Source organism: Bombus fervidus, chromosome 9 (genome assembly GCF_041682495.2).
Source record: "Bombus fervidus isolate BK054 chromosome 9, iyBomFerv1, whole genome shotgun sequence".
In the NCBI taxonomy this organism is placed as follows: Eukaryota; Metazoa; Arthropoda; class Insecta; order Hymenoptera; family Apidae; genus Bombus; species Bombus fervidus.
In genome coordinates this window covers 4,015,984-4,041,455 of record NC_091525.1, presented here as the reverse complement: position 1 = coordinate 4,041,455, position 25,472 = coordinate 4,015,984, and the positions used below count along the sequence as shown (strand labels likewise).

At 33.3% G+C, this 25,472-nt stretch overlaps 1 protein-coding gene and 1 long non-coding RNA gene across 6 annotated transcripts in view; one reads left to right on the top strand and one right to left on the bottom strand.

The window, feature by feature from the left end:
- Sol1 overlaps nucleotides 1–25,472 on the bottom strand; it is a 531,756-nt gene that overhangs the window by 361,087 nt on the left and 145,197 nt on the right. For both annotated transcript variants that reach the window (XM_072010125.1, XM_072010126.1), the window contains exon 4: nucleotides 2,988–3,202. In XM_072010125.1, the coding sequence (XP_071866226.1) occupies nucleotides 2,988–3,202 (215 nt within the window). The remainder of the gene's footprint in view (nucleotides 1–2,987; nucleotides 3,203–25,472) is intronic.
- LOC139990701 (uncharacterized) overlaps nucleotides 1–25,472 on the top strand; it is a 155,359-nt gene that overhangs the window by 59,513 nt on the left and 70,374 nt on the right. For 3 of the 4 annotated variants that reach the window (XR_011800630.1, XR_011800629.1, XR_011800628.1), the window contains exon 2: nucleotides 13,817–13,924. This is a non-coding gene — a long non-coding RNA (uncharacterized lncRNA). Of the gene's footprint in view, nucleotides 1–13,816; nucleotides 14,232–25,472 lie in introns of those variants that run through there. The other variant, XR_011800627.1, reaches the window with a different exon arrangement.

Sequence of the window (25,472 nt, the reverse complement as noted above, 5' to 3'; positions counted from 1 at the left end):
CTTTTCCACGTTGTACATATAAAAAAAGAACGATGTTAGCAAGCGTATGAGAAAATCGCGTATTTCGGAATGGCCGAGAAAAGTCTCCTCAGGCCGGGAAGAATTATGCCACTGTTATATGTGGCACACGTAAGCTAGCATACACGTGAGCGAAATAAAAAATTCCCAAGCCAACGTGTTTAAAGCATGCTTCGCCTAGTCATATTCGTGAAACGTTTACTAACGAACCACGGTTTTATGAAGCCTACAAACAATATTTGCTATTTAGTCCCGGATCTGCTTGCAAATCTACGATCGGAATTTTCGTAGGTCTACGTTTCGCGATCCCCGCGAATAAGAAACGCGACACATTCTTTGGTTAATGGAAAAACACAGAAAGAAACCAAGAAGATAATAAAAAAGTGGTTATATCATATATAAAATGGTCCTAAAGAATTCTTCTCTCACATCTTTCTGAAGATGGCAAAAGATTTAGACTATTAACGGTTTTTAAAGTGAAATTTGATTGTTGCACTACAGATTTTAATGCATTTATGAAAAATTTGAAGATACAAAAATACATGTTATACAACACGCACGATATAAAGAAATATATGAAACGTTTAAAATAAAGTAGTTGTCATAATTTAGTGGATGAAACAGATCTCTATTTAATCTCTATTTTTTTAGTTATGTTCATGAAAATCTACCCTATTAGATAAAAATAAAAAAATCTAATTTATTAGATTTGGGATCTCTGTGTGTCAACTACTAATTAATAATATTAATTCATGACTGGTTTAATCCGGTGTTTTGTAGATACTCACGAGCGCATGTAACATGATTCTGTTGCAGATACCGGAAAGGATAGACGGAAATTGCGCAAAGTTCAGCGTGCGGATTGAACATACGAAGCAATAATTAAACAATCATTTCACATATAATTTTATTTTAATAAATATTTAATGTCATAGTATATTTTATATTTGCTCGTAATATAATTATGAAGTATAAGAATGATATTGATAACTGACAAATTTAGATTTCCGTAATAAAGTCATATATTTATAAATAATATCATAGAGTAATATTTCAATGGTTAAAATGGTTTAAAAAATTCAGCTCAGTAGAAGTTCTTTGTCACAAATGTAATTTCTTTATTCCAAACATTTTATTAATTAAGAAAAATTTGCCCATTAAATTTTTTCGGGTGGCGCATTGTTTTTAGTACTGGAAATGACAAAGATTTATGAACAGAAAATGCTTGCAGAAGTAGTTACGAAACATTTAAGCTAGATAAATGGTTCAAATCCTTTAACTGGTGACAGTCTAAGGAGGCAAATATCTAGTGTATGAAATATTTCGGAGGTACAAACGTTTAGGTTATCTATTGTAACATAATAATAGTTTTCAGTCTTATTTCCTTTTTCAATAATTTATGTATCTGATGCATATATGTATGTAAGATCAGGTCGAAAACGTACATCAGTAGTACTTAAATATGCAGAGCATGCACGCGGGCGTGTAAGGGGTGTCAAAAATTGACAGAAGAAGAAGAAGGAGAAGAATAAGAAATCAGCATCCAGTCAGAGGCTAACACGTGATCTCGGTGTGTTGATTATATTTTCATACCTTCCTCAATGCGTATATCGTAGTCAAATTTCTTTCTATTTATATAAAAATAAATTCAACCTGTAGTAATCATTTGCATACTGTGAAAATGACATATGCTCATTATATATTTGTTCTAATATGATTTACTTTTTTTTTTACTAATACTTGTTTCGTTTATAAATTAACAGACGTCTAGAAATAAAAATCTGTTTACATCTTTTTATACGTAACTTTTATTCACTGTCTGTTGTTTAAATTTTGGTAGCACAAACTTGGTTGTCATTAAAGGGATTTCGTAGCATTCTCTACTCCCGTAAATTCGCGCTTAAGCGGTTCACACTACAGATCTTTCATCCTAATGCTGAATATCTTCCGCTTCAATTACCTATGTGCTAAGTGGCGTAACTAATGGCTTTGAATAACCATATACATATCGAAACACGTATTAACTTTCTCTTTTCTTGCATGATTCTTGTTATAAATTCCTTTTGTCAATACAAACTTACTTTTCCAATAGAATTATTTATCTTGAATGCATCCTCTTTAAATATTCTACATTATTATAATATGTTATATAGCTGTTGGATTTGTCATAGAAATTGGTTTATTGTAGAAAGAAAAAGATAAATATATTTTCTAAAATATTATTAATAAGTATATTATTAAATATAATAAAATGCATGTGTTTGTATTGTATATTAAACGTTATTGCCGCAGAATATTTTAGCAGAGGCTTTCATTAGATTTTTGCTACCGCATATAGATCTTATATTGATCCATTGACCTAAAAGTGAATATCTTCATTGTCAAAATAGAGGCTGCTAAGCAGTTTATGCAACAATTTATACAAGCAAGATAGATCTAAGATAGAACACGTATATTCTCTTCGATTTATCATCTTTCGATCTTTTTGAATTGTTACGAGATTCTATTTTAGGCACGAGGTCTTCAAGTGATTTTAACTGACATATTATTACCAAATAAACGGTACTATACGATTCAAGATGTTTTCATGCATGTACATTCGTAGATAAGATCTTTAAACAAAGTTTCAATTATAAATTTCCCATTCTAATAATTCCTATTCTTATGTTCAAAACACAAAGTATTGATCTCCACATAAAACATCGTCTTTACCGTTGAACTAACAGTAAAGTATAGTTCTACAGACTCTGTCGAACGTTTTAGTACGCACAGATTGCAAATATTTCGTCAGAAAACGATGCAATGTTGAACGCAAGAAGCACGCTAGATATTTGAAACTTGTGGAACAGCGTAACTTAATTTAACTTAAACACTGTTTTCTTCCAAAATGCCGAAAGTGTTTTAAACCTCTATCGGAGATCGTTAGCAACAATTAATTACTTGAATTAATATTCGTGTCGATAACTCACGTCTGTTGATGAATTGAAAATTCCCAAAAAAGCCGGTCGCATTAGATGGAGGTCCCTGTGTGTGAAGCTCTAAAATAAGCGTAGATCTTGAACTGTATAGAACCTGCGGGATGTCATGTAGATCGCCGCAGAGCACACCAGTCCAGGGGGTGTATTCGGAAACACCGTTGGTCTCTAAATGTAGAAACACCTTTAGAAAGTCACCACCCACGCAGCTGGAACATAAATCAGTTGCAAGCTGTTAGCAATCTCTTTGTACTTGTAAGAAGAACGTGACCTCAGCGAAACTAATAAACATCGTTTTGTATGTATATGTGTATTCACGCATAGACATGTTTCAAGAGTGACACGCAATTATGTACAGGTATACGAAAAATAAAACTCATAAAAGCGAAATATATCATTTTTAGACGATTATTTTATACAAGGGAAAAAAGATTTAGTGCATGAAGAAATTTATAGCTCCAGTTAAAAGAATATCTCAACTTGCTAAGTAAAAATATGCTATCGGAATGTACTTTACTGCTTTCATTTTCTAGTTATTTTATTGTATAATATGTATCCATTATTTCATTATCATCAGACGTATAATCGTATATACTAAATAAAGTAAAATTTCTTAGAATTTTCCGATAAATGCAATCAATAGGCATATTAATGTTTAATATCAAACTAATATAACTAAAATTTACAAGAAATACATTCATCTTCAAAAATGCAAATTCTTTGATCTCTTATTCTGTGAATTTTAATTCTACTTCGTTCAAGTTCTATTACTACAAATATGAAGGAACGAAATGTGCTTTCACTGTTTCTTGCAGAAACAGTCATTTCCGTACCATCCAGTTTATTTTTTAAGGAAATATCTCGTAGTTGATCGGTGTAAATTTCTGCTTTGAAATTCATCGAATTTCACCCGATAGCAGCGGACCCGACGATAAGATGTATCAGATATCGAATCCATAGTACTCGTAGAATAGCTAATTGACTAATTAGCCTCGGCAGTGAAACGGAACAGGTGTTCCCAAGTCCGGCTGTACACAGATTACTGGAGTTCACGTGCTTGGGGAGCATTTCCAATCCCGTGACTTAAAGCGAATACAATGGCAAAATTAGCACCGATTATAATACAGCCAAGTAGCTTACAGCTAATATTCACAAAAACAATTTGCCAGTTCGTTAGCGGTTGTTAACACGCGAATTCTATATAGCTTTCAATGGCCATCAAAAGTGCTGAAACTTATTCTGTCGATGAAACTTATATCTATATCACGTTATATAGTCAGTCACAAAAGTCTACATACAGCTTTTAAATATAAAATTTTATAATGGAAAGGTTAGCTCTGCGAATTTTTTTGAATACACATATTGTTAAAATCTAACACTGTTTATTCACTTTCACCATTATTAAAGGAAAAGAAATAAAATACATAAAATATAAAATACAATGTTACAAAAAGTATACACTCGTTATATCGACATAAAATCATAAAAATAGTGGGCGTAGTATTACCTTAATATGGTGTAGCACCCACCCATTTAAGGATCAATAATCTTCGTAACGTTAAAAAATTAAAGATTTTGTAATCTCATCCCAATAATTCCATCTTAATATTTTTGTGCGTTAAATGATTAATAACGTTTTTAATTCCTTTTGGGAACACATTAATAATAACTACATTAATATGTAAGTATGCATAAATAGTTCTGTGACAACGTACCAAAATTTCATTTAATTTCACAAAATTCGATAAGTGTGTGTAAACCTTCGTGACCCGGCTATAACATAGGATTGGTCGTTAAAAGATTATTTAATCTTTACTGAACGGAAATCTGCGAACGAGCTAATTACGCGCCACAGGGACTTGATTCGAAATTTACCGAGGCTTTAATGATGCTGTTACGCAGCCTATTCATCACAAGCGTTTGGACGATTTCTAATTAATTAGCGGCAGACGCAATATTCCATTTGTTGCAAGCGTTCGCCGCAGCCGGTCATGATATCTCCCTGTTAGTTAAACGGAGACAATTACGCGGGAACGACTGAGTATTAATGTAGAAAGTTCCAAGTTCCTTCCTTAAGGCAGCACGATAGGTCGAATGGTCACACGTAAGTATGATTAATGGTAGACATAAAAAGGTTGTCTTAATTTGCGTTCATACTGAAGAAAGCCGAGTGGAGAAAACAGTAAGTAGACATTGTAACAGGAAATTTTCCTTTGTACAGAATACCACCGTGAAGCTTTAAAACTAACCTTTAGTTTTCAAGAAGAAATAACTTTTTAAATAGATATTGCTCTAAATAGCAAATTAAAGTAATATAATAATTTGTTCAATAATATTGTTGAACAAAAAGTTCGATCAAATAATCGAATAAATAGTGAAATAAATAAATAGCCAAGTTCAAGCGTACTTCACAAATTTTCAAATTCGTTTTTCTCAGAAACAAACCGTCATACGAAAAGATTATATTCCATATTTTCAATTTATTTTTTCACGTCTAATAATCTTTTTTGTATCGCCAGTTATGGACCGTCCTATATATTTGAGACAAATATTTTTGCATATTAAATTTTTGTATCGCTTTTGGCGTAGCTTCTCTGTAATGAATGTTTCATATCAATATTAACAACTGTTGAATTTATTTTTCTTCAGAGTCATTTCTTCGTTCATGCAACCCAGCAGAATTAACAACAATTCGCGATAAGAACTAGCGATTAAAATAATTTAATATGCAAGTATAACGTAACTCACGTTTGGCATGTGTTCAGGTACATGTTAAAATGCGCTTTAATTTTATTTCAACCATGGAATAATAAACTGCAGTCATGTGTAATTCATATCATGTGAGAAATAACGTATGCAATTCATGGAAGGATGCGTCTTGTTTCGTAAAATATTTATGTAAATTGATACATGACAAACAATAATGGTTTCTTAGTTCTTTTATCATACACAGAGTGTTCGCGTTATTATTGTCCAGCGTTTTTCTCGAAAATGGCAAATATGAAAGATGAAATTGTACGATTTGCATGACCAACACAACAGTACATAACAGTTTTTTAAATTTCCAGTACCTTTCCAAAAACTAAGGGCAATTTTCGATTTTTTTAGTGGAACACTATGTATATTTTTTACCATATGGAAACGGCTGTCAAGACAAATTGAAATATGTGGTACACGATGATTTTTAAAGTTACGGAAGGTCAGTAATGCCAGAAATAGTTCGAATATGGTAGGATGATTACTGTCATTTACAAAAATTCGATGTCGTGAATAAGCTTCCTCGTTGAACGCGGACAAAGATATTGATTCAAAAGTAGGTGCGTTAGCTGCAATGGAAGGGAAGCATGGAACGATATTACAAACAAGGTTTTTACTTCGTTTGCGTCTATGAAGTAATCTTTATTGATATCTTAGTAATAATTTAGAACTAACGTAGCGAATGATCTATTGCGATCCTCGCATTGTTAAAAATTATATTAAGAAGCTAAATCAAACAATGTTAAATTTTTCACTTTAAGAATTTTCAAGTGATATTGGCGCTATATGGAGATACACGGGTGTCGGACTCGCGTGAAATTACATATCCCTCGAGACAACCATCTATTCTGAGATAAAATGGTGCAGCGTATCGAGACAGGAGACTAACGAAATTTAGCTTGTACTTTAATTCGTTTCGAACTTCGTTTAATAGTTTAATGATCAAATAATTCTGAAGAATTACATATTGTAAGATAATGGCATACATAAATTATATTATATGTATAACTCGACTCTTGAATATTTATACAAATTCATATCTTTCTGTGTTGGAATACAACGATATTTCACGCTTAGGGATAACTACCCATACACAGACACCCACACAGGCATTTGAACAGGACACTTACACAGGTCATACTCAGGTATAGAGAATGGGGTTCAAAAGTATTTAAGGGATCATGGGTTACTACTTAAGTCTAGTCTGAAAGTAACTAGTCAACAATCAACGATTCTTGCACACGTTATTATATCACACGCTTGTATACATCAGATTCTGTAGTTTCTGTTTAATAAAAATCACTGAATATTATTTCAACACAAAGATTGTGTCTTCCAAAGGTTATTAACCTTAACTTCCAGATTAAATTCTAACATTCTGAATGTATGTAAAAAAATAGAACATAATATTAACGTAACGATAATATTGTACAATACTATCAGTGATTATAATGAAAAGAATATATGTATACATTATAATTAAAATTATCAGTCAAATCCCGGATAGTATCACGTTTAGTCAATGTTAGACGGTATTTCAATATGCAATAGGTTATCGATTATTTGTGTAATAAATGGCTCTTGTGTAACAAGGAATGTATGGTATGCCTTTATAAAGTGAGATCATCAACACGAAGACTTTCCAATTGATGCCTCTATTACTGTACTTCAATATTATATGAAACACAAAGCTTTATCGTGAAATGTTTTTATTATGAATAATAAAATATAAAATTATTACCTTTTTTTATTCCTGCATAACAACTCAATATCTTTCATGATTAACTTCCAATGAAATATTATTTCAGTTACGTTTCAAAGTCAATGATGTATGTATTAACTTTGAAGTTCATAAAGATGTTCAATAGGATTAACATGTCTGGTTTCAATTTGATAAATTGCGGTCGAAATTCACGGATATACGTGTAATGTTTGATTTAAATCAGCATGTTGCAAAATTTAGCATTTGAATGACTATTAACTTTGGTGTGGATATTATAATTTTATGTAAAATGGAAATTTTATGTGTTAGCATAATTTAAGCATAATTTCATGTTATTTTAATTTATAAAACTCTGTGTGATGTTGCATCGTTGTTATATTGATACGTGCTTACGCACGTTACATATGTAATACTATTTTATTTGCGGAAGTGACATTCGATAAACAAGGATTTACGAGAATATTATAACACGATATAATTAATAATTAAATTCTGCAATTTCACTTTAAACATATGCACAGTAATTCGTATTAAATTCTGAGGGATCATAAAAGTTTGAAAATAATACAACAAAAACTGATTGTTAAATCCTGTTAGTATTAAAGATATGATACTAAATTACTAAATAATAAAGTCACTTTTAATGCATAAGAAAGTACATTTTCTGCTATGGAATCAAACTTTAAGATCTACGAAAGATATTACATTAAAGTTCCCTGAAATTTCTTAATAAAGACATTCTGGGAAATGTTTTAATTCGATCCGAACTACTTAAGTTACTCTAAACGCGTTAAAAATAATTTCACTTACCAAATGAAAATGTTGAACTTGAACGCAGAAACTTGCTAAATTTGTATTATTAAATTATTTTCGTAGTTTTACGTAACTTCACAGCTACGTTTATACGTCCAATTTATATAGCATGCCACAAATCGCGAAAATCAGACGGCAAAGCAAGAAACAAAGGGAAATAAAATGATAACAAAAAGAGACGTACTCAAAAGAACGGAGTCATCGAATATCCAAGCGTTGGAGAATTAAATTCTCGAGAAACATTTACTATGCTCAGTGACATTGCCGCGTTGTCAAAGAACGTGTTGTTCCGTGAAAACCAAAGAGCCGTCGCCGATCGTCAACCGTTATAACCACCGTCGCTGAATTTACACACAAAGCGATTCATAGTGAAAGATGAAAACAGCCCTTCTCTCCAACCAGAATTCGAATCTCGACATATCGCTTTGTTCTGGATAGCGTGCATCAGCTTTGTTCTCAATTTTTTCTGTAGGTCAGGAAACAGAAATTTCCTGCTACAATTTATTACATTGACACGCAGTGGCTCGCAAAAGCGTTTGCACACGTATAGATCATAGTAGGTTTTGCATGATATACGATATGAACAATTATCACGATGATGTTGGCGAAGTTTGAAACAAATATACATAGCTGTTGTAAGCTATTTATCGTAAAAATTCACTTTGCTAAGTTACTTTACCGTCTTAAATAGGTAGTTATTCATTAGTATTAATAAATTTCAATATTTCATGGAATTATGTATCTTTATCATTAAATATATGCTCTAAGAGTAAAGCAACTATTTATGCTGCATACTAATTTTTTACTAATATATGTATATACATATATACTCACACTAATATCTTGTAACTTTTATGTAAATTTTCAGATTAACTTCAAAAATATTACCACTTCAATCGTAATAGTCGTGTTACGATACTAATGAAATTTCAAAGAATTTTCTATGATAAGTGTTCGAATACTTTCTACCTGCCTGTAAAATGAGTTTGTCACTATGTATATCGCAATATTAATCCTGACACTTTCCAGAGACGATTTTACACGAATATTATAATATAAGAATAAAAAAGCATTTAAAAAAAAAGAATTATTAATCGTCTCATTAAAAATAACGAAGGCACAAAAATATCTGAGAGAAATCCCACAGTATCCCACACGTAAATCCAACGTATAATTCTGAGGCAATTTTTTATAAAATAACGTTTCTGTTAACTTGCAATATTAGACCGAAAAGACTTCACATCATTATTGGACAGCGACGTTGAATCAAATTCCTGGAAAGCACCTTCAGAATAAAGTTAATAACACTCGATAGCTTCCCCTATCGAATACAGATTTGTTTGCCGCGAGTTGCAGACGTATCTTTTGTTAATAGCATCAGCGAACGCTTTGTTCCCGTCCAAAGGGTAGCAAACAAGATTCGTTTCTCCTGCATTCGATATGAAAATCGATAGGAAATTCCACGAAGTATCGGAACTGTCGTAGCCTGACGATAATCCCTTGTATACCGCATACAAACTCAGCGCATCGTCGAAACGAGTGAAAAATATCAGACAATGGATCCGGATAAAAGAACGATGGAAAAGTTTCCTATCGGATGATGAACGAAGCGATTTTTGAACCGTGATCCGATAAGAATCGTTCCGTTTCAACCGTTTCGAATGATGTATGGTCAGCGATAAGAAGAAAGGTTCTCGTTTGATCTTGCCGTGTATCGTAATTGTTTCTTCCTTGCAGTTGTAGGAGATGACTTTTTTCTTATACGAAGATTCGTTCGTTCCTTGTCAACGCTTGAAATTGAGCAACGCGTAAAAACAGCATATATCTCATTACTCGTTTCAGATACCGTATTATTAATTTTACACGCTAGAATGTTTACATTCTTACCGAACTCAATTTTTATATAATATCCAGTGATTATATATGATACTCTTCCTTCTTTTCTTTTTACATAGACTTTAACGTCGCATCAACTGCAACTATGTGGTTATTAGCGATGACAATGTGAGCAGAGGCAGATTTACTAGTTAAATTTTGCTAAATATCTTTGGACATATTTTTGAGAAAGTAAAAAAACGCTTGAAACTTAATTTTCGTCACGGAGATCTTCGCTTAAAGACTCACGTCGCAGATTTTTGGGATAAATTTTGAGATTAAATGCGCACGTGTGAGTTAGGTGTAACCAACTCTAAAGTCTGTTTAATACAACTTGGTGTTGACGATCTAGGTTCCTGGTCCTTAACTACTGGAGGTAACTAAATTTCTTGTTAAAAGAGTCTTCGTTGATTCCCAGTGCATGCGAGATTATAGAGCTCTTCTCAACTATGTTGTTTCAGTTGAATTGGAAATGTTTCTTGAAAAACTTTGACACTGGCTGACTCCGAGGGATTTTTTCAGGCTTCTCTTGTTAAACATAAGGTAAATGCATTCTTTGCTACCTTGTCCATCAGTTCGTTATCAGGGATGTCCAACACGTAGTGGGATTTATGAAAGAATAATTGTTTTACCTACCGAGTGATTTTCCAATCAAGTACGATGCCATCAGAACTGTATATTCATTTTTGATGAATGTGATAGCATCCTTGCTATCGGTAAGAATGATGTAGTTTTCATTTGATCCACACCAAAAAATTTTGAATGCCTGTTGGACAGCTATTAAGTCTGCTGATTTATTACTAATATTGTTAGGTAATCTAAATTTGTATATTTTATCTATAAAGACGATAGCACGTCCCGATCCCGTTTTAGAATACGAGACATCAGTATATTTTGTACGGACCTTGGGGTAGTTGAAAGGCTAATGCCTTGAATGATTCAGCGTTTGCAACATTCTTTTAATTTTAATGAATTCGATGCATTAATATTTCTTTGCGCATGGATTCTTTTCCAGAATTATTAAACACTTTTGAAAGAGAAGAGGTATGATTGTAACTACGTAAAAATGTACGTATGGAATTTGTCGGAGGACTTTCGCGTAGGATCACTTCCTTGCAAGTTATATTCTTCTAATCTGAATCTCCAATTTTATAGGACCGTTTGCTATATCATACAGCACCAATTGCTACGTTCTCTGCCTATTCGATAATCAAAATTACATAATTCACCGGAAAATCTAGTTCGTAAAAAAGAAGAAGAAAGCGAGGTAAGTATAGTACGTTGCAGTGCGCAGAAAAGGGGAACTGATTAACGTGCCACAATTCAAAAAGTTCTCCCTAAGAGGCCCGTAGGATCGTTGGCACGAAATCACGGCATAGCGTGCAAAACTTTACGAAGAGTCCTACTCTGATTGGCTTTACGCCAGGCTTATACCCCCTCGGGGATCTCCGAGCGTAAAGAATGTTTTTGGAATATTACATTAGAAATTTATACGCATAACGTATAGAGTATAGCGCATTACGTATACGCATAACGTATGGCGCATGGAGTTGACCCTTTTCACCTTTCCGCCGATCAAAAGTCGTTCAACGATTGTTTAATGATAATGGTGTTGGTCGAATTTTTTTCCATTGTATGATTTCCGTAATACGCAAACTTACGAAAGTATTCGAACACTTCCATAGGCACATTTTGCGAAGATTTGTTATACGAAAGATTTTGAAATTTTATCAGTTACAAGTAGACTGCGGATTTTTACGTAAATTCATATTTTTGTAAACATACAGCTTTTTGTAGATTCATATTTTTCGTTTATATACTAAGCGTAACGAAACGATATACCGTGATTGAAACCAATTCTTTAATATTAGATTGTCCCAAAAGTTTCTTTCGTTTTATAGGGAAATGATGAACAATATTTTTTGTTTTATGTTATTTTATTGAGTTATGTATTTTGTAGTAATAGAACAAGATACATTACACATAATTCAATAAAATAACACCAAGTATTCTAGACGTATAATAAATTGTCACTGCAATTGATATATTCAAATTTTTAAAGAACCAAGAAAGTCAACATTTCGTTGTAATAATCTTTTGATGAAATGTGACGTGTTTACAGAACTAATTATTTGGTAATCATGTACTTCACGAGCTATTAGTGTCTCTCCAGTCCTTTGATTCGTACGATTAATATTCTGACGTCTCTGTATTGGTCTTTGCGCAAACAACGTTCATGCCTTCCAGTGAAATATCATGAATTAATTTACAACAGACCCACCGTTAACAATATTGGACAGTCAACCGTATTATATTTTTTATTACACATCGTTAGTCCCATCTTTGTAAACACATTATGTTATTTTATAAATTTTACTTTGAATAAAAATATGCAGTGTTCCGTGTAAATAAATTAATGCGACTAAGATTTTTATCACAACTTCGTGTATAAAAAAATTATTTTTATCACGTGAAAGTAATGTTTGAGTCAAATTTCATTATTTCTAGATAAATCGGATAAAATTTATATGCTTATTTACATTTTCAAGCATAAATTAATACCGAGGATTGGAGTGATGAAAACATATTTCCTATTTTTGAGAAAAACATTTTACACAGGTACAGCAGAAATACAATAATGTTAATTTTCTGAATATCGGAGAGTATTAATGCAACATTTATTTATTAAAATTTAACATTCATTCGATGATAATATTAATTTTCTTAAATCCATTAATAGATCCAAACTAAATTGAACAATAACGAAATTGAGCTTTTGATCGGTAATAAAATAAACGTAACGAATGTGAGCAAGCAGAAGAATTGTTATTTAATTTAAAATAATCGAATCAAGCCAATTTCTCGTTTGAAAATACATTTGAACTGATTTTATATAAAAGAAAAATGTCGTAAAACAATTTTCTACAGATTCGATCGTGACGTAAGGACTGGTTCGTAACCGAAAAATTGCAGACTTTAAATAGACTTAAGGGAAAAAAGTAGATAAGACAGATAGCAGGGAAGGAAAATTGGGAAAATCCCGGAAACTGCTCATACTAGTGCGAGCATGGACGTTACACGTGCATTTCTGAGGTAGCTGCAAGGGCCAAGTGAGAAACCTTGAAAATAGTGAAACAGCAGACTGGAGACTGAAAATTCCTAGAGAAGTTCGCAGAGAGAAAGTTAAAGAAAATCACGGATCGGGAAAATCCGAAAAAGGACTAGAGAAAGTAACCAGACTCGCGCGATATCGTGAGAAACGTAGAGAAAAATAGAAAAGAAAGTTTACCGAAAGATATAGAAATATAAGGAATAAAAACTTGGCAATGGTACCAGAACTGTTACAATTCTAACTTAATGATCAAAAAATTACGCAGCCTATAAAGAACAATAAGAGAATAATTCAATGGAAAATTCAATAGAAAAGAATGTAACTATAATGTTGTTCTCGAGTAAAAATTATGTTTCCAATTCTTTTTAAATATGTCTCTTTCGCATTATCATCGCGCGTGTGCTCTTATGATAAACTATCTAACACAAATAATCAAACTATCGATTCCGTCTAATGAACAAGAAATGTAATTTTCTTCGTAATAACATTTCTATATAATATGATTTTATTTTCACAAAATTGTATGTCATTTCCACGTTTCAGCTCGGTTCGTAATTTCTGGAATGTTCATGCTACTTGGAAAGGAACAAAGGCTGCTTGCCGATAACACCGGGAATCTCAAGAAATATCAAAAGGACGGTGCTTCGAGAAGTAAGTAAAAATCGGCTGAAGCTTGAAAATATCTATTTCTGACTGAATCGGGAATAAAGCTAGCTATGTTGAAAGAAAGTAACAAGAAATGCCTGGAATTGACTAATTACGAAGGTTTCATTTCTCAATAAGATAATGCTGAGTTTTATAAATTTACGAGAAGTATGGAAAAAAGATTGAATCTTAACGGAAATGTTCAATTCCATTAACTAAATGTAACATACACAACTGTAATTCCGATCTCAATGAAAAAATTTACCATTTGTAAAGTGATACACTTAAGATATATGCAAATATAACAACAAGATTATTACGATTTTATGTTATAACACCAACCAATACGAAATAAATCCTGCGTACAGCAACTACCGAAAGAATAACATAAAATACCTTCCACTTTGCAAATTGTAACATATGATGCAATTCATCTACGTATCGTTAACCTTCAATTTTGATTTCGCGGTATGTATTATACAATAGATGAATTTGCCTCAGTAACTACACAGAAACAGGCAAAAGGCACTTCGACTTTTATTGTCTCTCACCGTATCGAAGATTCATCGAAATGAAAGAACGTCGTACACTTCAGTCACTTTCATACCAACGTGTTTCCATTACATCGTTCTTGAACGAACGTCGAAGAAACGCGAATGTCGATGATACGCGGCTCGATGGAAGCAAATGAAAGCGAGGAAGACGCAGGATTTACTATTTGTTCATCTCCGCGTTCGTTCTCGAAGCAGAAAATGGTGGCGCACTAAAAACTAGCGCGAACCGAATGGCTCGTATCAGGGACGTGCTCGTAAAAGATGTCTGCCAGTGCTACTTTAGCGACGTAATACGTGTTTTCCATTAAAAGGCTGCGAGTATGTGTGCAGAAGCGTGCGAGACGAGCAAGTTCACCCACTCGATTTAGTTCTGTGTCGGTTTATACGCTGCCGCTTCGCCTCTTTAAAAAGTGATGCGCTGTGTAAAGCGAAATTTAACCGATTACGCCAATTATATGTTCTACGCACTCTGCCCTGCCATCGTTTAGTCGTTTTTAATCCGATTACCGAGCGATGTGAAGGGCACTGAAATCGTATCAGTCGCCACGAGACCAATCGTCTCGAGAACTGATACGCAACCAGAAGTTTCATAACCGTTCCCGAGAAAGTAAAGGAACCGAGCAGAAGGAATCGGATGCTCGGACAACTTAAGATATTAATTTCTTCAATTGAAGACGTCATTTCCGTGACGAGTTCTCTTAATCATGTCTCTTTCTTGAAAAGAAATGTCGCTTCGGCAGGAGAGTAATAAGGGATGGGATTATTATCGGAATACGAGAAGGAAAGCTGAAGGGTGTATTATAGTGAGTTATCGTTCTGTAAACGTTTGCACTTCTACCTTTTAATTATTTACGTGTAATGCAGTTTCTCGTAATTCCTTTTGCTTTGCTTCATTCGCATTGCTAGAAAATTTCATTTATGGCTGTGTATGTGTGTGTGTGTATTTCTCTATAAATTATATCCAGTATATTACTGTTTGCAGGTAAGGAACAATATAGCAATAGCGAATAAAATAAGTTTTCAACATCATGAAGTTTCTTTCTCTTATAATGCTACATAAAATTGCAATATGAACGTTCTCTGCATAATTATGGCTGTGATATGTAGTGGTTTGCACCTTCAAGTACGTCATCAGTGAAAGTTTGCAATCAAAGTTTAAAAACATGGTCGAGCACGAATGTTACTACCGACTCTGGCCGCTGTTTTTACCTCTTAACTACACACCATTCGTTTCTGAAACGAGTCCGTATGTTTATTGTATTATCCAAATTTAATGGAGCATTTCAGAAGCACCAGCAACTCGATGTTATTAAATCTAGGAATTTTAATAAATAATTATATGTATATCGGACAAAATAATGAAATAGTTACATTAGATCAATTTATATAATATAACGGTTTAATAAATAAAATTACCAATTGCGCGTGGAATTTGTAATACGGCAAACAAAAAAAGTCAAATAAAAAAATTGTCTTGTTTAATCGAACATTTTAGAATTGATAACAAAAAAATAAGGATTAAATTAGTAAACCGTGTTCCGCTGATGTAAACTGGTAATGTTATTAATTTAATGATTATATTATGTCATGGTATTAACGCGATTTATAGATACAGGATCGCCATTAGTTTCCGCTTGTCAAATAGTATTGCTACAAATTACATATCGAATTGCGTCATCCCGTTAACCCATTTTGTATCCGCATTTCGAAAATATATTGTTCCAAAATTGCGTATGGAAAATCGCTGTGGCATACTATGTGCATTTTCGAAGGAATATTAAATAACGTTAAAAACGATATGAATTTTTTAAAAAAACGGAAGCATAAAATAGTGTTAGCTTGACACGTAAAGTTAAATTTGATATTCAATTAACTATTTCAATTCGTTTGCCTGAGAAATAAAACGTTCGATGATAAAATAACGTGAATTTCATCCAGGATCTATAAAATTTCAACGTACGAATTCAACTTTTCTTATTTATTCATTGCAGGAAAACTTCCTGAAATTTCAAATTTTATAATCCTGAGGCTTTACGTTAACTGAATTTTGTTGAAAATGGAAAAGCTTCGTTTATAATAATGCTTGCTACGTCGTAAACATTTTGATAACTGCTTCTGTTGCAATAAAATATGTCAAGCTTAACTTTTTTTGGAATAGGCCAATAACAACAACTAAATTAATCTTCGTAGCTATGTTAATTTATATTTAGGTATGTCTAAGATTATAAACAGAAATTTCATTTATTTTACGTCTGTGTAAACTATAACAATAGATTATTATAAACATATCTAGTCTTTAGATATAATCGTTATAATTTTTCTAATAAAATATTTCATTAAAAAGTGGAATTCCCATTAAACAAAATTGTAGGGTTGATCGTGCAGCATATAGCGAATATTTTATTTACAGGGTAAAATTCGTTTTCTACGGTGTTGGCTGCGAATTACCGGCTTCCTTCTCGTAGTCAGGAAGCACTGACATCCCTTGTTTCACCGTCACGCATCCTTCCCTCACTTTTGTTCCCAGGTTGCCATCGAGCTCGTAAAGGCGCGCCATAACCGTTTCGAAACAAATCCGATATTGAACACGATCGATCGTCCAGAAAATTTTTAAACAACGTTCCTCGTTAATTCTAGTTTGGCGTAATTACTTGAACGTTTGTGGAGATATTAAACAACATGATTGCACTACTATTACGATACTATTTTCAATGACATGGAAATTGAATGATATAAATTATAAAAATATATTGTAGTATATTACAGGCATATAAATCGTAAGAACGATTACAGATTATTCGTGGCGACAAAATTCGGCTACGAAAAAATTAAATTTGTCCTGTTTTTTTTTAACGTGTACAAAGGAATGCCTTAATTTCACTGATGGAACGAGAATACGTAGTCGGATTAATCAACTTGATTGTTAGAGTGTACATGACGTTCATTGCGTACTTTTTACTCGAATGACGGTGCATCAACTCGTACAGTTTCACGATACATCCTGATCACAGGCTCGTAAAAGTTGCTAAATCATAAAACTTGTTAAATCCACTAAAAGGATCATTTGTGGCGGGCAAGGGAAAAGTGTCGCTTTCGAGGGTAGATCTTTGTTTCGACAACGTTTTTACGAGCTCGTAAAAAGCTTTGAAATTATAGATCATCTCATTCGGACAACGATACATTCGATACGAATAAGATTTGCTCTTCGCTGTTTTTTTTTTTTTTTTTTTTTTTTTTTGCCGTGAATGGATTCTCTTTATTTTATTCGGGTTTGTGACGAGAGTGGAGTAAAGATTAAAACATTTTGTTTCAAAATATTAACGATATATTTCCTGTAGACGTAAAACCTTGCGAAAGTCAAAAGAGTTTTACATAAGTAGCTATATCAATCCAAAGAATTATAAATAATTTACTAAACTCACAGATTTTATTTATAGAATGCAGTGGCGGTTGTTGGCTATGTTCCCCTTGGAACCATGCAACTTTCCTTCAATCCATGTTTCTCTTCAAATAATAATATTCATTTATCATGATTTATTCGTATATTCATAAGTTCAGGTGATAACTGTAATCTTGATGTGCTTTCTGAGGCACTTCCGATTTAATAGCTCTTCTAGTTCTCAAAATAATGTTTAGGATTGTAGAAACCACGAAAGATCACGCACGATTCTTTATTTCAACTACGTGCTAAAATCTTTCGTAAAATATTATAAGTAGTTTTGCTCGTTTAAACAAGAATATAAGAATGAAATACAAAAATCCAACGATCGGACCAGGATTTACCTGAAACTTTCATCAAATAAGAGAAACGTACGATCAACCAACAGTTAGCGTGTGACATCAGCTAAGTCACATTACGCAAATTTTTGCTCACTTTTGTCCACAATGAAACAAACGAGGCACAGTATGGACGATATTCGTAAATCGGAAAATAAAAACGTGGCATTGTTTCATCGGATCGGCAGATGGACAGCGACCGATCCACGGTGGCTTAACCGAAACGAGGCCCACGCTTTTCAGCGGCGGCGTCGCAATTGTATCCGCCGCGATGCGACAATAGAGATTTAGGAATGCGAGCTCAGCTAAACAATGGAGCTTTATGAGAACCTAAATCCGCCACAATGGACGCCGATAGTTCTCGCGGCGTGCGTGTGACGATCGATATTTTAAGGTGGCGCGGCGCCGACCTTGCGCCGCAAACTGTCTTTCGGTTTTATAGTTTCGAAGCTAGAGACGGTCGGCCGCTTTACAGCAATAAATTCATGACTCGGTCAAAGGGTGGTAAAAATGACGAAGTATCTGCTTGATCAGTGTGATCAATGAGTTCTTGTACGGTTAGAGTATCGATGTCAGTCGTAAAAGTTATTTCAGTAAGTAAAGGAGGTGGGACATTACGAAATAATTACTGTTTAAAAGAAATAAAAAGATAAATATATACATATGTATAATTAATTGTACAGCTAGGTATTGTATTATTATTCTTAAGTATCAATAATAATATATCATGTTAGAAGATTGTATAAGGCATAACAGACAGTTTTAATCGTTGACATGTCTGTTGAATTTATAAAATAAATAATCCCATATTTTTTCCTTTAATATAATTAATATACTATCTAAAAATTAAAGCTGTTACAAGTTAATGTTTTCCAACTTAACAAGGTAAAAAGAATATTAATTCTAAATATTCATTACTATAATAGAGCTTTCCACAACAAAAACCGAGTACCATCTGCCAACAGGCTTTGCTTAGGAATTTCATTATAATCTTAATACGCATTTAACTATATTTTATTTTCCAAGAAATTCATTGTATACTCGTGCATACTACATATTTTTTACTGTTAAACTAAAAACAAAAATAATAAACAAGTTAAATTAAGAAGCAACGTTATTAAAAGCGTAGATTAAGAGAAAAGTTAAGATTTCTTATCTTTGTAATTACTGATAACGTGCAGATGCTATCGATAGAATTGATGTTTCATTGTAATTAAACTATTAATTAAAACACTTTACTCAATTCTCATGATATCTGATATATTTATTGCAATGTATTATTATCTAACGTAAAATTAGAGACTTGACTCTAAGAAGTTAATTTTATCGCGTAATATTACCTTCAGTATCAAATAATTATGTAAAATATATGCTGCAGGTCACGATATTGCAGAATTTTACGATATTGTTGAGATAAAGAATCTTTGAGAATGTAGACATATTAAACAAGTACAATGTATGCAGTCTCATTTAAATATTATTATATTTCATTAGCTTATTACGAGAAGAATTGTATTTATGTACAATTTAGGCTACTTAGTAGTTATTTCGTTAACTTATTACAAAACCTACTAGTTATTTCGTTAACTTATTATAAAAAGAATTTTATTCGCATACAATTTAGTAACCTGTCAAAGTTCGGCTGGCAACTTTTGGCAGTTACTATACATTCCTGTGCGACAGGAGTTTGAGCGCCCAATAGAACCATAAAGTGAGGTGTAATTTCCGTTATAATTCATAATTGGTATAATAACTCAGGGGGTAGTTCATCAGAAGTTTTCGTTGTCAGTTCATCGATACGTTAAACACTTCAGAAGTAATCAAAGCTTCAGTATTATTAATTTGAATCAGCTGAGCTTAGAACCAATCAACCTCGCCGTAGTTTATCGACATTTCAGACAATCAGCCTTTCATTAAGTTTGTAAGCAATTAACAATCTATAATTTAGCAACGACTATTATAATTTCTTGTTTATCTAAATATTTGTTTATGTAATAAGTATACCTAGTGTGTTTCAAATAATAATTATGTTATAAGTATTAAGTTGTTGTTATAAAGTTAAATTAGTAAAAAAGTTAAAGTTATTGTTATAAGTATTGAGTAATTATGTTATGTTTAAATTGTGTGTAGAAGAATATTTGATAAGAAAACAACTTGTCAAAAACTGGATAAATAAATAATTTTCCTGTTATAATTTTCAAATCTTTGTACTTTCTAATTTGAAAGTGCAATTTATTCATACAATGCACATTTATTTCAATTTGTTTGTTTTCTCCTATATGAGCTTTTCGCAGCCGGTGGTCTGCTAAGTCAAAAACGAAATATGACGTTAAAAAATGTAAAACGAAGTGGAAATAAAACACACTGTGACTCGTAATAGTAATGAGTAATCAAACATCTTAAAGAACGAAGTGTTTCAAAGAGTTTAATCGCGAAAAAGGGAACATTAATTACTTATTGTCAAGTCGTAAAAATGAGGAATAACGTTTAAATATCTATTAAAAACTCAATACACTCGTAGTAGGATCCTTGGTAAACACTTTGCAAAAGTGAGCAAAGGAACATGGGAAAGCTTTTAAGAAATCGGAAAGGAGCTAAGTGCAACTACAGCAAAAAGATTTTGGTAAAAAACGTGGCAAAAGTGAAATAGAAAAATTTTGTGATGACTTTAACAACTAAACGCTAGCGTCATTGCAAATCTTTTTTTATCGTTCATTCGTTTTATCATTGCGATATTTAAGAGGAATGCAATTTTCATACATTGTCAATTTGTGTTACTAAAATATACATCTTTTTAATAGCAAATTAACGAGCAGAAGTGATATTTACCAGGTTACGAACTTATTAATACAAAGTCGAAAATTAATAGGGAAAAATATTCAACGTGACGTATTACAGCGAAAAAGCAAATATTATAGGAAAAATAGCCGATTACATTGATAAAATTAATACACACCTAATTATCGGAAGTGCATCACAGATCATCAGCATTACTCAATCTGGGTATCATTACTGATTATTGAATCGATTCAGTGATTACAAAAGTATTCAATTACTCAGCAAATGGATTTGATCGGATATTTTTTATGTCGGAAAAAAACCAGAATATATTTTTCACTAAATTTGGAATTCGCATGACATAGAGTTCAAATGGAATAAAAATCTATCGCTTCCATCGAAGATATAATTTATAGGTGTAATATAAGAACGCAATGAAGCAACCGGTCACCTTATGTATTTTGGGGTTCTAAATTTTCATGAAAACATAAAATAGTATGCATAAAGAAATATCTCGTATGTACGTCGGTATATTACGATAGGAAATTAAATAAGCCCAATCCAAATTACCTGTAGGATCCCGAATGAAAACGGGCCCATTCAATGCTATACGCCGAACATGTGGACAGGAAATTAAAAATGAGAAAATATTCCAAATATTTCAAACAGCACGGTAGATGCTCTTTTTCATCAACTACAAATTGAAAATTGAACAATTCTAGCATATCTGTTTTTCCGAAACTCATCGTATACGCATATGTCACAAGAGAAAATAATTCTTTAAAACAAGATTCAAATAATCGACATTATTAAGATATAGATTTTAATTATTCTGGAGTTATTAAGTATTCACATATAAATTAACAAGTCTGAAATCTCTATAAATTCGTAAGCTGAACATTATAAATTACGACATATTTTCATTACTTTTTGTTGAAGTGGTCATCACTTCTAAGAAAGCTCTACATCTGGTCTTTAGTTTTCTCAAGCACTGAAGCCATCGACAGCGTATAGACAAAAGACTGCGTCGAAGGCAAACCATAAACAGTAGACAGGCGACGATGGCTTCAGGGTTTTTCACTACTGATAGCGTGAGGATTTGGATCAGCTCATATTATATTCCGACTTGTATTTGCACTTTAGTTTTTAAAATATATATTTTCTACCTTACAATTTATCCACGCGTTCCTTTCTTTTCACATACATCTAATAACCTCAACACTTTTTTCACAAGGAGACGACATCCACAATGTGCAAAGTACAAACTATGAAAATTTTTGTTAGCTGGTTCGTACAACAGACGACGCGTACGTTTGACATACACCGTTAAGTAACTCAATTGTAATTCTGTTATAATAAACCTAAGTAATTATTTTCAACACGCAACTTCTCGCCGCGCCCCGACTTTGCACTTAGTCACGCGAAGCTAGCGTAATAAAAAATGCTATACCTTTGCACGAGTACTTACCATACGATAAAGGCATATAAATATTTTATAGTTCATGTAATTATCACACAGTTATTTTTTAAAAACCGACAATTCTACGTGGTTTCAATTTGATTCGATTCGATAATGCTTCGATTGGATAATGTACGATCGCGGGAATCTCCACCGCAAATATTCGTCTATGATAAAACTTTCTACACTAATCACTAGAACCGACGCGCACTAGCAAATATAGATAACGAAGTTGCCGTGCGCATAATCGTAGAGCTCGCTTTGCTCTATCGTACTTTACGTGCACAAGTTGCGTACATTCTCTTCCGTTGCCTGTGTATAATTGTGTTACATGCGTGTATATGCTTTGGCGGACGGATCTCTAGTGCGCACGAGAATCTCGTGAATCGCTGCTGTAACTCGAGAGCCCGCGAAATTCTGCACTTGAATGGTATACGGACATTATCGGTGAATCTCGAGCCATCCATCAGTATTAAACCGAACGGCACTTGTATACACTTCGAAAGATTTCACTGGCTTGCGCAACGCGTCCCAACAATATGTGGCAACAAACGTGATTTCATTCTCCCTCCTGGATTTTTTACGTTCCTGAAGTAAAAAATTAATATCAAAGGGAAATATCAACATTATTATTCGCGGAGAATATCTGCTTTCGCGTGTTTTATGATACAAGATATCAACGTGATTATGGATTTCTTAAACATAATAGCTAATTTTATTCTCCCTGGCGAATTGTTTACGTTGCTGGAGTAGAAAGTAAATATTAATTTCAAGAAAAAGTGTCGGTATTATAGTCGTGAAAAACATTTGCTTTCCTCTGCATTTTACTGTAACTTATTTATTACGCATCAAATTAACTGTAAAATCAGGCACAAACCCGAAGGGAAACAACAAGACAGAATTAGAGCAGGGAGATGAAATGCTGTTCTTTGAGTGGTACTTTTCAGGACCGTTGATTAGGGCTACTTAGGCTGTTTAAGCAAAGACTCCTGTAATTTGACTTGAATAAGCTCAAGGTTATACTTTTAAAGATGACATTTGCTTGTATGTTTCCGACGAATTACATGAATTTAACAAGCTTCTAAATCTGCAGTTGTTTCACATGTTTGATACACAATGCTGCTTACAAGTGTAATACAAATGGGCACATTGCTCGATTTGTATAAAGAATATGCGAATTGACAGCAAATTAATGATTACGCGAAAGACTTAATATTTTGTGGGATGAACACAGATATAATGCATCATATACAATAGAAATTATCAATATTACAATTATATTTACAATTACAAATAATGAATGAAAATGAAGTAAATGATTAAGTACACTTGTGCATCTAATTAGATTTAGCTAATAAAACACATTTTACACAAAAGCTAGTACATGTAAAAACTAGTAACAATGTAGTTTTTTATACTAATGTGACTAATAAAAACCAGTCACGAACCAAAAATAGAAGTTCTTCGTTCTTCGACTTCGAGCGTGAATTAGCGAAGTCGAAAGAAAAAGATTCAAACTTTTCTGATTATCGAAGTTTCCACATTAATTAACGAAGCTGTAAGTAATACAGACTCGTCCGTTGCCATGACTACGAATAATGAAGATAATTTTGGTGGTTTCGAATTAATTGATGCAAAAAATAGAGTTTACGTTACAAAAGTATGCAACAGAATTGATTAAATTTTTAATAAACTTATCTATCATGCGTGTAATCCGGTATTTAGAATCTCTTCCGTCTCTTTACATATCGTCCAAATTTCCAAACAACGTAATCTCTTAAGTATTTTCAAACTCGTCCGTAAACAATCTTTCAGATGTTTGCATTTCGTATAATTCATTATCGAATTTCTTGATTTCAATACGCCACCATCTTAACAAGTATCAATCTATCGAAACGATTACCGCGGCGTACCACGAAAAAGCAATCGCAAGAGACCGACGAGCAAAGAACATGAAACTGAGCCGAAAGAATAACTCCGAGTTCCTCGGAGAATCTTTCAGAATCAATTGACGAAAATATTCAGGTAATTTCGTGCTCGATCTTGTTACGTCCACGGGGAACGAGACGATCCGTAGTCCGGCGGTCTTTCAAGCTTCTACTCTCTTGCAGGCCAGTTCCTCCGCTGGGAATATGATCTAACAATGGAGAGTGGCCATCTCGACCAATAATTCAGCGAGCGTCGTAGACAGTGCACGAGAAACGCGAGTGGTGTTTCTCATCGTCGTTGTCGTCTCTCTGGCACCGTGGAGAATTTGCTCCGCGAACATTTTCCTATCTGGTTTCTAGGCAAAAAGGGAACACAATGAGGCATGGAGGTACCACGTCCGCGTAAAGGACTCCGTTACAATGGCACCGGATAATGAGCAACCGAGGACACAGGTCGCTGCTTGAAGCAGAGCGGCCTGATTTTTGACGTGCGGATGAAAGATAAAAAGGTTTCGCAGGATCGTCCTGATAAGGTCATGCATGTATGGATGCGATACGTAGCGAGCTTCGACGTTCCTTTTTTGTCATGGTGCGTTCAGACCAGGCGAGCTCCTTAAATTTTTAAGAGTTCCGTTTAGAATGTTCGTTCTCTCCCCGCTTTAGTAAAATTTAGTAAAATGAAAGCGTGATGAAACATTTGGAGACGACAATGCACACACTCATAAAAATTTATATACATATCTGATTACATTAACGTACATTGTGACGTTCTCACGCTATAACACCATAATACTTTATTGCCATCCTGTACGTAGGATGACCCAGTTTTCCTCCGCGAGACTTTAGCTGCGCATTCTATAAGATAAAATAAGAAAGAGATGTTATGTAAACATAGGCACTTGAGTGCTTTATTAAAAAGTTATAACAAATATACACGCGACAACCGACTGCTATCTTCTTTGATACTAGGAGTAGATTGCCAGTTCGCATTATAATTCCATTTCAAAATGTTGTCAGTTATTACGAATCCTCCTACGGAAAATAGAATTTATTACATC